The sequence below is a fragment of the Petaurus breviceps genome, unplaced genomic scaffold (genome assembly GCF_028583685.1).
Source record: "Petaurus breviceps papuanus isolate PSGF00001 unplaced genomic scaffold, PetGlider_PUasm1.0 551, whole genome shotgun sequence".
NCBI classification, from domain to species: domain Eukaryota; kingdom Metazoa; phylum Chordata; class Mammalia; order Diprotodontia; family Petauridae; genus Petaurus; species Petaurus breviceps.
Window position 1 is genome coordinate 34,399,848 of NW_027186372.1, and position 15,531 is coordinate 34,415,378.

The window sequence follows — 15,531 nt, forward strand, 5'->3', positions numbered from 1 at the left end:
GGGGGGGGGGGGGGGGGGGGGGGGGGGGGGGGGGGGGGGGGATGCGGGTAGGGGATCTGGGTCAGCAGCGGAGGAGAGGTGTCCGGCTCCGGGGTTGGGGAACGTGGCACCCTGGCTGAGGGAGCCCCCTCGGGGCTGATGGCCTGTGTGGGGAGACCCGGGGCCCGGGGAGGGGAGTCGGCGCGGCTTAGTTCTCTGGCGTAACACGTGGAAAGGAGGCTTTGGGACCCAAAATACAGTGCTGGAGGAAATCTCAGAGTCCGACGGACGAATGTTTCTGTGTTTATTTGACATTGCATACACTTATTACCATCGCTTCGTGAGAGGCCTCTTGTAACAAAGCAAAACTATTAATGCCGTGACCGGTATGAGATGAGCAACGTTTCACATTTGTAGCAAACACCCCACCCCACCCCCGGTTTTTTAAGTGGCCAGAAATCTATTCTCCCTCCCCGCCCTATTGAAAAGAAGAGGGAATTTCTTGTAACGAAACAGTTGTGAAAAACAAATTATGTGTCTCTGGAATCATGAATGATCATTGCATTGACTGCAGCTTTCACAGCTTTTCCAGTATTGATGTTACTGTATAATTTGTTCCCCTGGTTCTGCTCATTTCATTCTTAATCAATTTTAAGTATCTCAGAATTGTTCGTTTTTGTAATATTGCAGATAATATAAATTGTTCTGCTTTTGCTTCACTCTGCATCAGTTCACCTAAGGCTTTCCTTGTTTTTTTTGAAAGCATCTATTTTCTTATTTGCTACACAATTGTATTCCATCACACTCATACTAGTTTTTCATCCTTTCCTTAATTGATGGGGATCCCTTAGTTTTAAGTTTTTTGCCACTACAGAAAGAGCTGCTATAAATTTTTGTCCATAAAGGACCTTTTTTCTTTTATCTCATTTTGGCCGAGGCCTAGCAGTGGTGTATAGCTGGGTCATTGCTTAGTAATTTTTTGTGTCAAATTCCAAATTGTTTTCCAGACCTGTTATAGGTCCACAATAGTGCAGCACAAGGTGTCTTCCCACAGCCCTTCCAAAATTTGCTTTCCTTATTTGTCATGTTTGCTGCTCTGGATGAGTATGAGGTGGAATCAGAATTGGTTTTATTTGAATTTCTCTAAGTAGTGGTGATTTGGAACATTTTTTCTCATGAGTATAAATAGCTTGGGTTTAAGTAGAGGACAGCTCTTTCTCCCACTGACAGGGTACTGAATCTTTCTAAGCCCTACTTTAGTTCCTGGGTTTGAAATACACAGATAATATTTGTGCTGCCTACCTTAGGAGGATGGAATGAGGAGTTCAGATATCAGCGGTTATTCTGGGTGGTTATAGTTTAGTTGTATTGTGGACCAGCAAGAGCTTAATACTTCAGTTTGAAGTGCAAAACTAGTCAGACCTGGAATGGAGTACACTATTCCCTTCTTAGATAAGCTGCTCTGCCAGAGTGATATGCCGATGAAACTTTGGGGTGTAGAGCTCCTATGGGAAATTTTTCTTTCTTCCACCCCTGTGAAAGGAGGAAAGCTAAGTAAGGTGGGAAAAACATTGAATCTGGATTCAGAAGATTGAAGTTTCAGGCATATTTGAACAAATCACTTAATCTGTGGACCTTAGCTTCCATCTGTAAAATTACAAGGGTAGACTAGATGATCTCTTAGGTGCTTTCCAGCTATTAAGTCAGTGAGCCTGTGTGTCATTGACTTTCCTAGGCTGGGATATGGGGAAGATGAAAATTGCATTTGGGAAGCTCCCAGTCTAGCAGAGGACACTGGTTAACCTTTACATGACACTTTGAGGGAGGCAGGTTCAAAAGTGGGACTGGGTCTAATATTTGTACTATACACCACTTCTTGGAATTGAACTCTTATGGCAACCAAAAGCATTTAATCATGACCTCTTATTCTGTGCTTGTTTCCAGACACAGTGCTGCAAATTGTAGTCTGTGATTATTGTCTAAATATGCCATCAAAAATGTAAGCATATTGAGGGCATGGACTGTTTCATTTGTATCCCTCGTGCCTGTCACATAATGAATCTCAAAGAAATTCTTGGTGAAGAATTAGGCCAGTCTAATGGCAGCTGGTACTATGATGGGAACAACTGGTAGGGGGGTGGGGATAGGCGAGAATTTATTAAGCAGCTGTCTGGTATAGATACCTGGGTTCCAGTCAAAGTTAGATGTTCATGACCTGTGATATCTTAGGCAAGTCACAGCTTCTCTTTGACCCCCGGTCTCACCACTTTTCATCTAGGTGAAATCAACTTTGTAATGCAATTTTTTTTAATGAATTAATTTATTTTTAGTTTCTCTGCCTCCCTCCCCAGGACAGCATGCAATCTGATACTCTACATACACATTCTTATTAAACATTTCCATATTAGTCTGTAAGGCATTTTACTAGAAACTTATTAATACATAATAATAGTTCACAATTATGTAGCACTTGGCATCTTTCTTTATAACAGGGTAAATAGTAGGCACTGAAAATCAGAGAAATGAAGTGACTATTTAAGGTCCTGTGATTAATGACAACCAAAATTCAAACTCAGGTCTTTTGTTTACTAGTCTAGCAATCTTTTTAACTATTTTACACTGCCTGAACCAGAAGTTTGTGTGCCTACTATGTGAAAGGGCTGGTGGTGTGTAGCCGCTTTAAAATAAGTGTTTCACTTTTTGACCTGTTAGCTTTTCTATGAAGGAGAAACCACAACCTGATTTACCTTTGAAATAAGTGAATCATCAACAAGACCTAGGAGGAGAAATCAATCCTGCATAGTCTTTGGAACTACAAGTGTAAAAATGCTCTGTGTTTTCCATATTTGAAAATATATCTTTCTGGCGCAGAAATGGCGCCTCGCAAGGGGAAGGAAAAGAAGGAAGAGCAGGTCATCAGCCTTGGGCCTCAAGTCGCAGAAGGGGAGAACGTGTTTGGCGTCTGCCATATCTTTGCTTCCTTCAACGACACCTTTGTCCATGTGACTGATCTCTCTGGCAAGTGAGTATCTGGATGAAGGTCTCACTAAGAATCTTGGCTATCTTGGCTCCTTGGCTCCCACCTGGTGAGTTCCCATTTTGATTAATGATTGATGACATCTTTGTCTACAGAGAAACCATCTGCCGAGTGACTGGTGGGATGAAGGTCAAGGCTGACAGAGACGAATCTTCTCCCTATGCTGCTATGTTGGCCGCTCAGGATGTTGCCCAGAGATGTAAAGAACTAGGCATCACTGCCCTTCACATCAAACTTCGGGCCACAGGGGGAAATAGGTATGTATTCCCTGGTGTCTTCAGTGAGATGGCATGATCTCGTGGAAAGTGCCATCTTGGAAATTAAAAACTGCCATCCCACTTCTGGTAAGCTTTCCTACCAATTCACTGAGACTTGTTGATGAATTGCTCTGTGCTATATAGGTAGTAAGCAAAAGAACTAGGGTTCAAACTTAGGTCCCCTGACTCTAGGTCCAGGTTTATTTTCTGCACCACAATATAGAGGAAATGTCATCTGTAGCTTAGCTTTCATTGGATCAAATCTTTGCGTACACTGTGCCCAGACAACCCTGCGTGGTGCCTCCATTGCCAAGCTATAGTTTTCAGGGCAGTGTCAGAGGTGCAGCTAGTCTGGGTTACTAATGAGGGAACATGAGGCTAGGGTCTTTTAAAATGTATATTAAGAGAGGGTGCCAGCCCTGGGGATGGTGGACTAAGTACCCTGAAGGAAGAGAAACACTGGGTGGAAGAGGTTTCCATTCTTCCTTTAGGTTTTCAGTTTGTGTTACCATTTAGGTCAGCCCTGGAGAACCCATCCAGTGTTGCCCTGGAGGCCTATGAAAAAGGTGTGCTCGGCCTGCTTGGCAAGAGTATTTTCTCTCTGGGCTGTTTCTGAAGACGAAAAGCAATGTGTGTAAGGTCCCTTCTAACTGAGATTCTTTGTGATGTTGCACATAAAATTGGAGTCCATGATAATAACTAGGTGTTTAAGTTTTATTTTTTTAGCTCAGGGACAGATCAAGGAACCTTTTCTGACTTGATCATTTTTCTCAGGACTAAGACCCCTGGCCCTGGTGCACAGTCAGCCCTGAGAGCCCTGGCACGTTCTGGAATGAAGATCGGGAGGATTGGTGAGTTACCCCTTTCTTGTGGTTTCCACCTGATTGCCAAGAGAACTTGATGAGATTACCTGTAGTTCTGTTCAAAGATATATGAATGTCTGTTGAAGGTGCTAGTTTCTGATCAGGCAATCCCTACCAAGGAGTGTCATGTGACATTTCATCACCAAATGTGTTTTGCCCCCTTTTCTCAGCAGGCTTCTGTTTCTTTTGTCTGACCTAGTTCTGCTATCCTCAGCTCCGTGGTAGAACCCATTGTAGATGGTTCTAAAGTCTCTTACAGCTCTAATGTTGTGTGATTATATCTTTGAAAACCTCCTAGTATTATAAGGTCCCAGAAATATGATCTTTTTTTCCTCTTCCTTTCCACAGAGGATGTCACTCCAATCCCCTCTGACAGTACTCGCAGAAAGGGTGGTCGCCGTGGTCGCCGTCTGTGAATATCGTTTGCTGGATTATTTTTGTCAATAAAAATGTCACAATGGTCTGTTTGCCTCTGGTGTTCTCAAATGGCATACTCTCCCTCATGCTGTCTGCTTGATATGTGTACCCTTTTTTGTCTCAAGGATTCTGTTTGTGGCTTAGGCCCCCTGTCCTGGGCTTTTTATTGGGGAAAGAGGCTTATTAACAGTGGTGTCAGTAATATAGGGTCAAAAAAAGAACTGGTCAGTCAGGATTGGATGACTGAAATCAGTGCTTTAGTATTGCTTTCTACCTGTTGGATTCTTAATTTCCTAAATTTTATTCTACATTGCTGACTATTGTAATCTGAAAGTTGATCTTAATGTTGCCCAGTATTTTTATACTTTTCTTATACTAGGCTGTGAGTGTTTTACAACCCTACAAACTAGAATAGATTCCTATAAAGATTTACTGTGACTATGCTAACGTTTTTCCTCTTGGCCTCAACTGGCCCATCTCTAAAACATTGGATTAAATGATCCATAAGGTCTCGAAAACTTCATTTAAGGTTTGTTATAAGGGATGAAATGGGAGTCTTAATCCTTGAAACACTAGGGAATGTTATATTCTCAGGTTCCTTTCGACTTTAAAATGCAAAACTCATGTTGCTTTTTTATTGTTTTGGGAACTAATGTCCAAAAGTGAGAGCATTCTCTTAACTCTGAAAGTAGTGGTGAGGTTCGAAGGTGTTCAGTGTTCAAAGAGGTGGGGATTAAGGGGCAGGGATTGCTTTTACTTTGATCGCAAGAAAGAAGGCCGCTTTGGTCCAGCAAGTCCTGGCTGCTATGTTAGTAGCACAGGAGAGGAGTTTGCATTACTGATATCCCAAAACTTAGGCAATAAAAATTGGCCTTTATATACTATCACTGTTATCAAAATGGAGCTGACTCGGGTCCTGCTTTCAGGGAATTCCAGACCAGTTTTAGAAGGGAGCTCATAGTCTCTGAAGTGGGTCATAGAAGAAAATCTCAAGACACTTAAGGAGCTCATTTTGCAGGTGAAGGGAGAGGTAGACCAACAGAAAGAATCAGTCTTGGGAAATGTCTTGGATACATGATCCATATTAAAATTTATACTGTAAGCTCCATAAAAGCAGAGACTTGACTGTTTTTTGGTGTCCCCAGTTTGTGAAATATAGTAGGCTCTTTAGAGAATAAGGTCTACACTGGTCTAATCTTCATTTAGTATTCTTTTCCCATGGAAGGAAAGATGTCAAAGAAGAGAACGGGTAATAATGGGAAGCTTCACAAAGATTGGGTAAATCTAGGTGAACTTGGTATTTTAAAGTAAGAAGGTACATTTGATATCACTGAACCGTGGAGAGATGAGACATGCTTAGAATATATGTGAGAGAATAGATGGTGATAGTTGGCATTTAGATGATTTGCAAAACATTACCTTGATGCAAGAACCCATTTTTATAAGCACATGCATGTACTATATCAATATAGGCAAAATAATTGTTAAGGGGATGGAGATTAAATCAGTTTAAATTTTATGAATTACAAAATACATTTTTCAGAGCAATGTAATATTTAATTTTAAATGATTTTTGAAGGTCTGGTTCTGAATTTGTCAGTTTTTTTTTTCAGTTTCATCATTTGGCTAGATTAAGAACATTGTAAACCTTCAAGCCCTGTCTCAGCTATAATTAAAAATTAACTGAAATAATAGTATTTATATAACATGTATGTATTAGTCTTCACAACCTATAAAGTTGGTGGTATCCCCATTTTATGGATGAGGAAACCCGCCCAGGGACTTAACCTGGATCTCAGCAAGCATCTGAGACAGTTTGAATTCAGAACCTCCTGACTACAGCCAGTACTGCCCACTAACCAAGCTGCTTTTTTTTTTTCATTTTTAACAATTTACAAAAAAAAAAAAAATCAGAAGATTTTTAAACAGGTGAGAATTGTTTCCAGACTCCTCGGGTGTGCAGACATCAAAGCAGAAAATATAAAGTAATTAGCACATAGTAGGCATTTAATGTTCTTCAGAGAGAATTAAATATCTTTCATAACAAAAGCATGGTTAAGTGTCTAGCTAATCATGGCTTCAGTACTGTTATTAGCTAATATCTCAAAGTAGGCTCTTAGTTCGAGATTTGTTATTGAATGTATGAAATATGTAAATCTACTTTGTAATTTGGCTGATAAAGTTTATACTTGGAAAAAAAAGTCAGTTCTGCCATTTTCTGGTTTTTGTGCTCAAGTCAGCATCTTCAAGCTATGATTTCTTTCCAGGAATCTAATCTGACTCATTTTTGTCAGGACTAGTTAGTTAACTAAAACAGTAATGTAATCTGAAAATCCACATATTCAGGCACATGTAAGTAAACTGCAGTACAATGAAAAAGAACGAACAAATAAAGACAGCTATCAATCCTTCCGACTATATTGTGCAATTCACTCTCTTCCCTGGGGTAAAGTGAGGCCTCCAGGAATATGAACCAAAAGAGTGTTCCAATGTCAATCCATATATTAAAAACTAGTAAAAACTGATTATTTTTAGGTTAGAATATAAAATAGTTCAGTTTTTTCTTTCTGCACCCCAATGGATCGTCTTGTGCATTTAACAAGCTGTGCGTGGTTAAGCCCTTGGGGGGCGTGTACTCCATCTGTGTACTTTGGAGGCCCGAGCCCTCTGGGAGAAAAGGCATTAAATGATGGCTTTGGGAAATGTCACACACCTGGCGTGGACAAAAGGTTTGTTCGTCCTCGAGGAGGACCGTGACATCAGGGTGATGATGCAAGTGAATTGGATTTAAGTGAGGGAGGACTATGCAAAGTCATCAGCCTCACTTTCTCCTCTGGGTTCAGTGGCGAGACAACTGGACAGGGCTCCGGATGTATACGGAGACCCCTGGCCCTTAGACTACGGTTTTTAGCCGGTCCCAGTTTGAGGCAACGCCCGTCCAGTGATTAAGGATGGGCTGGACGACAGTGAGTCGGCCGAGAGGAGTACTCCTGTACTAACTGTAAAGAAGGCCCTCTACCAAAAGCGGTGCAAAGAAACCCTCGTTTTAAGGATCGTTTCATTTTTCTAAAAGGTGAGAGGAACTGATGTTCTATGCCTGATTCAATTAAATTCAATCCAACAAATTTCTTAAGCCTATCAAGTGCAAGGTTTTGTGCTAGGCACTGGGAAGCACAAATGAATGCAAAGCACTTCTAAGAGTTTACCCTTAGCCAGCTCCGTGCTAAGTGCTGAGGTTACAGATACCGAAGGTGAGACAATTCTTGTCCTAAAGGAGTTTACGTTCTAAAGGGGCTTGGGAGCCAGGGTGTGATCAGTTGGTTTGGAAAATAAGAGGATGGTGAGGGGAGCCTTCTTCCAACCCCACAAAGATACTGTTGCCCTTTTCAGGAGGTAGACAAAGGAGACAGAATCCGCGCGCTCCCCCACCTGCAAACTAGCGGGACCCCTAAATAATCACTTTTTCTGCGGTAGTCCATCAGTTAGACAAGTATGACGTCAGCTGTAGCCAGGCAGATGGGGTTTTGAAGATGCCAAAAGAGTCGCTGTGCTTGGGCACCTCAAAAGATTGAGCTTCCATGAAGTGACCAGATAGCCTGCTGAAGTCATGATCTGTGCAAGTCCCCCATGAATTTGAGCCTGGATCCAGAAAGGAAGATCGCTAGAATACCACGGCTACCAGGGTGACGCTTGAAGTCCGTTCCAGGCTCAATATATGACCACTCTTCCCCCCGTGTCCAGCCTCAGACCACCTTCACCTGTCTTTAATTTACCAACTGCTAAAGTCTTTAAAAAAAAAAAAAAACAGGATAAGGGATAAATAAGGGGCGTATACATTTGTTCATGTCACATGAATAAAAAAAATTGGAAAAGATTTTTAGAGGAGGATTTTTTTTTTTAACCATATAAATGTTTGTCTAAAGAAGAGAATAGGTTACATAACATTTAGGAAAAAAAACAACCCACCCCATCTTACTATACCAAAAAAAAAAAAAAAGATGGAACTAAAAGGGTCTTTGGATATGATAATTCCATTTTTCAGAAGGGAAACTGAGACCCAGAGGTTTCCGGAAAGGACAGGATTACGTAGGTCTGCTGATTCCCTAGCCTGAGCTCAGAATTAATTGTAGTGTGAACACTAAGATTCACAAGACCTAATTGAATTTATATCATCTACATATTAATTATAACAGGATCTATCAGTGTTATAAATTAACGTCCAGTGAAGATGTTGCACATTCTTTTTAGAAAATAACTTTTAACTTAAAATGCTCTGTTTATTCTGAGACCATCTGAAATCAGGAGCATTTCAGAAATGGTTCTGCCTAGCAATCTGTGATGTCACTAACTAATCTGGTGTTCATTGGTTGTTGGGTTCCGTAATTTGGGTTTCCTTTTAGACGGGGTGAGGATGTGGTATGGCTGGGGAGGGTTTGGAAGACAGCTAAGGACCAAGAATAGAGGGGGGAGGGGGAAGAGGGAGGGGGGAAAAGGAAGGAAGCTGGATTAGACGTCAAACTAGAAAAATCTTCCCAGCACTCCAAAAAAAAAAAATTGTGTTCAGAACTTTAGCAGGTGGAATGAGGTAGTTAGGTGACATTGCACACCCTTACCGACACATTTTGCGCACACACACACTCACACACAAAATTAAGCTTAAAAAGTTTTACAAAAACTAGCCATGTGACTTTGGGCAACTCACTTAACCCCAATTGCCCTCCAAAAAAAAAAGGCAAAAAACCCCCCAAGTTTTACTAGGTGATAGGAAGAATGGTTTACATTCTGCTCAGATCCTAGTGAGGAAAATAACTTAACCTGAACAGAAGAAGCATGTAAAGGATTTGGGAGAGATACAAGTGAAAGCCAGAATTTAGGGGGCTTTGTGTGGTGGGACAATGTTTAGATGTGGATCACAAGACCATAGCTTTGGAGCTGGAAGGTAATTTACAGGTCATTTATACCATCTTCATTTTAGAGATAAGGAAACTGAGGCCCAGAGAGGTTAAGTGATTTGGCCAGAGTACCATAGGGAACTCAGTGGTGGAGCCAGGATTCAAATCCAAGTTGTCTATGCCAAATTGTATGCTTCCCACCACCAACCCACATCATCTCAACTTGTTTGAAATAGACTAATCAATAGTTCAACTAGAACTGGGGGAGAGAGGGAGAATGGTGGCAATCTTGTTGATGGAACTTACCTTGGCAAAGAAACAAGGAACTTTCCCCTAATTAAAATTTTATCATATTATAAATATGCTATATTTTATTATAAATATCCTATATTAATACATTAATATAGTGACCCAGTGCAAAATGTTCAACATTTTACCTTTGTAGCAAACCCATCCCCAACCCCTCCACCTTTTTTTTAAATGACCAGTAATCTATTTTCCTTCCCCATCCCATTAAAAAAAAAGAGGGAATTTCTTGTAACAATTCATAGTTAAGCAAAACAAATTATGTGTCTCTGGATTATCCTTTAGAATCATGAATGGTTCTCGTGTAATAACACAAAATGAGGTTCCAGGAATGGAAAGGAGAGAGGTGGATGGGGCTATGTTAGTAGCTAGCGAAAAATGGATAACTAAGGCAACCACCATCATCACAGTAGCTGCTTCCAGGTGGGTGGGAGGTCCAGGCATGAAAGGGTAAAGTACTGCCATGCTCGCTCTCTAGACTAGCTGGCCTAGCATCTGGTGAGGAAATTGCAAGGGTGGTGAATTAGATCATAATTGGAGTGAGAGCCTAGGTAGAGGGAATGACTAAGGCAACTAACTACCCATCATTGCTTCCTGGTTCCAAGGTAGGAGTTCCTGGCATGAATAGGGGATACAGAGAAGCCAACTTGCTACTGGGGAAATACAAAATCTACCATATTTAGATATACTGTTACCCACTCCAAAACCATAAGGAAGAAGATAGCATTAAAGAATGGAAGACCTTGAGAAAAAGAGATTTTCCTATCTGAGAATTTGTGATAAAGAAGAAAGTTGGATATAATCTGACATACAGCCTAAATTTTTGGAGAATGGATTTCAAAGTGTTCTGTAAAAGTATAGAGAGGATCCAGGGACCTAAAATTCTGCAGGGGAAGTCAGTCTAGGAGTAATAGAAAGCTTTCAGGAAAGAAATTCTAAAGACATAAAGAGACTGTGTCTTGGAAGAAAACTCATTAACACAAATGAAGGTGACAGAAGTGAGCCCAGGTAATGGAGAACAGATTACAACAGTAGCTGGGTGGTACAGTGAACAGAACTCTGGACCTGGAATTAGGAAGTTCAAATCTGGTCTCAGAAACTAGTTGTGTGACCCTGGACAAGTCACCTCAGTTTCTTCATCTGTAAAATGGGAGTAATAATAGCATCAACTTCCAGTGTTATAAAGATAAAATGAGATACAATCTGTAATGTACTTTGCAAACCTTTAAAAAAAGCTATTGTTTTGGAGTTGTTTAGTCATGTCCAATTCTTCGTGACCTCATTTGAGGGTTTCTTGGCAGACATACTGGAACGGTTTATCATTTCTTTCTCCACCTCATTTATATCACCTAATAGATGATGCTAAAGGCTAACATTTCTATGTAGCTAGCATTTTTTTTTTTGAGGTGTAGCTAGGTGGTACAGTGGATAGAATACTGGGTCAGAAGTCAGGAAGACATCTTCCTCAATTCAAATCTGGCCTCAGACACTTACTAGCTGTGTGACCCTGGGCAAGTTACTTAACCCTGTTTGCCTCAGTTTTATCATCTGTAAAATGAGCTGAGAAGGAAATGGCAAACCACTCCAGTATCTTTGCCAGTATCTCTCACCCTAAATGGGGTCACGAAGAGTTAGATATACTGAAAAATGACTGAAAGACAGCAACAACTATAAGGTCCTCTAGTAGCTTCAAAGGCAAGAATAAGTTGAAGTTGGAGATGAAAGTTAAGGATGATAAAAAGGGGCTTTTTGGTTTGCTGTTGTTGTTTTGGTTTTGTTGATGTTAGCATCTGGAAGAAAACCAGAGAAGGCATAAGGCTCCTGCTTGGTGGGCCTAGGACTAATAAATGACAATGAAAAGGAGGAACTCAGTTAATTTTGCTTCTGTTTTCCCAGGAAATGTTCCCTGAAATGAGGAAGGATAGCATGAAAATGAGAGCCAGTAATTGAAAAATGCAAAGAGCACATAAGTGCCCTTCACTAAGTTCAGGGATGTCCAGATGAACCATATTTGGAATCTCTGGTGGCTGTGACTGATAGCTACTGATGGCGAGAGGTGCCATAGGACTAGACTGGGGAAAAGTCAACATTGCCTGTTCTTCAAAATAGGGAAGTGTGAAACCTGCCAATTAGACAAAATGAGCTTGATTTCAGTTCCTTGCGAAATTTTAGAATATGATATTGAAGGGATGGTTTCCATTCACCCAAAAAAGGAAGTGGCATTCACTAAGCTAAAGTGACTTCATCAAGATCGTCTTTTATGTCACATCAAACTTTTTTTTTTAATAGAGTAACTAAAATAATAGATCAAGGATACACTATAGACATAGTAAGTTAGATTTCTGTAACACATTTTATAAATTTTCCAATAGAGGATTCTGAAAGACCAAACCCCAAAAGAAGTGTTCTGTCCTTGGTCCTGTACCATTTGGCATTTTATTAGTGACTTGGATGAAGGCATAGATCACATGCTTGCCAAATTTGTAGATCAATAATAAGCTCACATTTCTATAATGTTTACTATATGTCAAGGGCTTCACAAGTATTATTTTATTAGATCCTCACAACATTCTTGGGACGAAGGTGCTATTATAATTCCCATTTTACAAATGAGGAAATTCAGACTAAGTGATTTCCCAGGGTTACATAGTTAGTAAATGTCTGAGGCTGGATGTGAACTTGGGTTGCCCTGATTTGAGGCTTAGGGCTCTATCCACTATACCACCAACCTAGATTATACAAAGCTATGAGGAATAATAAATGTACCAGGTGACAGGAACCAAAAAGATCTGAATAGGCTATAAGGAGGAGACTAAATCTAATAAAATGAAAGTGATTAAGCAGAAATGTAAAATTCTCTACCTGATAGATACTCAACTTCACAAATCCAGGATAGGGGAGATCTGTCTGGATAGCTGTTCATAATCAAAGCCATGTAGAGGGTTTTAATGGGCTGCAATGTCAAAATGCATCCACAGTGACAATCAAAAAAAGCTGACTTTGTTGTTCAGGTGTGTCCAACTCTTTGTGACCCCATTGGGGGTTTTCTTGGCAGAGATACTGGAGTCATTTGCCATTTCCTTCTCCAGCTCATTTTACAGATGAGGAAACTGGGGCAAACAGGATTAGGTGACTTGCTCCGGGTCACAAATCTTTTAAGTGTCTGAGGTCAGATTTGAACTCTGGTCTTTTTTTTTTTCTTTTTTGGAGGGGGAGGGCAGGGCAATTGGGATTAAGTGACTTGCCCAAGGTCACATGGCTAGTAAGTGTTAAGTGTCTGAGGCTGGATTTGAACTCAAGCTCTCCTGACTCCAGGGCCAATGCTCTATTCCCTGCACTGTCTAGCCACCTCAAACTCTGGTCTTTCTGACTTCAGTTCTGGCACTCTATCCACTATGCCACCTAGGCTGCCTTTAAAAACGAATAGTGCTCAGAATGAGGAAGGTGATACTTTTGCTTGCCTGTGTCCTGATCAGATCACATCTGTAGGTTCTGATGATCACATCTTAGGAAGGACATTTAAAAAGCTGGAACATTCAGAGGAGAATGGACCAGAATGATAAGGGGAGTGACAGCCATGTCACATCAGAACTGACTGAAAGAATGGGAGATGTTTAACCTGGACAAAGTTACAGGAAGGCATGAAAACTGTCTTCATTACTGTGAAGGGCTGTCATATTGAAAAGGAACTCAATTTGTTCCATTTGGACCAAGAGAGGAGAAGCAGGAGGACTGAGAGGCAATTGAAGAGAGGCAGATTCAGGTCTGATGTCGCTGAAAGTCACCTCATCATTACAGTTATAGAGATGTGATATGGGCTACCATGTAAGGAAATGGATTTTTCATCACTGAGAGCTTCCAAGTAGCTCATGGGATCATAGATTTAGAACTAGAAGTAGTCTAAGAAGTCCAAAGCTCTACTTTTAAAATCTTTTAATCTTATTTTTATTGATGGATTTTGTTTTTTTATGACACCCTAGTTTCCAGATATATCCATTCCCCAATCTCTCTAGCAAGTAATCCCTTGTAACAAAAAATAGAAAAAAGAGGAAAAAAATTTAAACAAAAGTAAACAAAATATCGAATATGTCTGATGGCATATACAATGTTCCATATTCACCGTTCCCCACCTTTTCAATGAAGAGAGAGAGGGAAATTCATCTTCTCAACTTTTCTCTAGGGCTGTTTGGTCATCATAATTACGAATTACCCAGTTTTTAGGGTTTTTTTTTCTTTCCATTTACATTTTTGTATCTGTGTAAATGGTTTTCCTGATTCTGCTTACTTCACTGTTCATCTAAGTCTTTCTATATTTCTCTGAATTCCTCATATTTGTTCCTTCTTATACTGCAGATACATTCCATTACATTCATGTATCACAATTTGTTTAGCCCTTCCCCAGTGAATGGGTAACTACATTGTTTCCAGTTCTTGGCTACCACAAAAAGCATTGCTATAAATATTTTGGTGTATATAGAGTCATTCTTTCTGCCTTTGACCCTCTTGAGATAAATGCCTGGTAGTAGGACATCTGGGTCAAAGGGTATTGACTTTTTTTTTTAAGCATAGTTGCAAATTGCTAAACTTGATAGCTACCTTTTTTTGGTAATAATTGCAAATTGCTTTCAAGAATTATTAGACCAATCCACAGCTCCAACAATAATGTATTTGTGTGCCTGTTTTCCTGCAGCCCTTCCAGCACTGATTATTTCCATCTTTTTCATTTTGCTGGGGATGAGGCAGACAGAGACAGAGATTCAAACCCAGGTTCCCAGATGTCAAATTCAATGCTTTTTCCACTTTAACAGACTGATGGATGCCACATAGCAATCATTATTTGAACTAGATGGACTCTGAGGTCCTTCCAACTCTGAGATTCTGTGCCAACTGTGAGAATACTATGCATTCTATCCTATCCTCAAACCTTCCAGATGTGATCTGATCAGTTTATTATTAGCATAGGGAATTATTATTATGAAAAGTGGCAACATTCCAAAGATTGATTACTGGCATTCTGGGGCAAGAACAGACTGGCTTAGGGAAGGAAGGAGAAAGAAACCTTTGAGAAAGGATTATGAATAAAAAGTTATAGCTACTATGAACAGATAAGAGGAAGCTGGAATTCACAGGGCTTGGGAACAGGGAGGGTGATCCCAGAAGAATATTTACTCCTTGTGAGATATTAGAGCTCTGTGTCCTTAAGGTTTGAAGGGCAGAGTAATGTTATAGGAAGCAACTAGACAGAATACTTGAATGTGTCATGGGGGAGGAAGGGTTAGAAAGGAATTACAGTTATCTCTTCCACATTGAGGGGGTTAGGGGCACAGCACCTGGATTCCAGCAACCTGGAAAATCCAAGCAAAAATTTTTGACCCTCTGTGTACCAGAGAAGTTTGAATTATTAAAGTATTAAAATATAAAACATGTTGATATTATACAACTCTCTGTCTCTACATATGTATATATGTATTATGCATTCTGAGTTTCTAAATTTTTTTTTATGTCATCTGAGGCTTCCATAAAACTCCCCCAAAATTCCCATTTAATTTTTTATGCCGACTCACAAAAACCATGATGGGGAAAGTCACGATTTGGAAGGGGTAACTTGTATAAGCTTTGCCTTTCCTTCTGCTTGTATGTCTGTTTCCACATAGACTCCCATTTTGGTGGCACTGTGTCTGTGGGGAAGCTAGTTCAAAGGCTATGACCCATGTGAAAGTGAGGAAGTAAACACACACACACACACACACACACACACACACACACACACACACACACAC

At 40.3% G+C, this 15,531-nt stretch overlaps 2 protein-coding genes across 10 annotated transcripts in view; one reads left to right on the forward strand and one right to left on the reverse strand.

Moving 5' to 3' along the window:
• RPS14 (ribosomal protein S14) overlaps positions 1-4,599 on the forward strand; it is a 195,631-nt gene extending 191,032 nt beyond the window's left edge. For both annotated transcript variants that reach the window (XM_069102618.1, XM_069102619.1), the window contains 4 exons: positions 2,851-3,001; positions 3,112-3,273; positions 4,048-4,124; positions 4,485-4,599. In XM_069102618.1, the coding sequence (XP_068958719.1) occupies positions 2,853-3,001; positions 3,112-3,273; positions 4,048-4,124; positions 4,485-4,552 (456 nt within the window). In that variant the 5' untranslated portion in view covers positions 2,851-2,852 and the 3' untranslated portion in view covers positions 4,553-4,599. The remainder of the gene's footprint in view (positions 1-2,850; positions 3,002-3,111; positions 3,274-4,047; positions 4,125-4,484) is intronic.
• The window catches only part of HNRNPH1 (heterogeneous nuclear ribonucleoprotein H1), a 329,511-nt gene that overhangs the window by 156,718 nt on the left and 157,262 nt on the right, over positions 1-15,531 (reverse strand). The gene's annotated exons all lie outside the window — the stretch shown is intronic.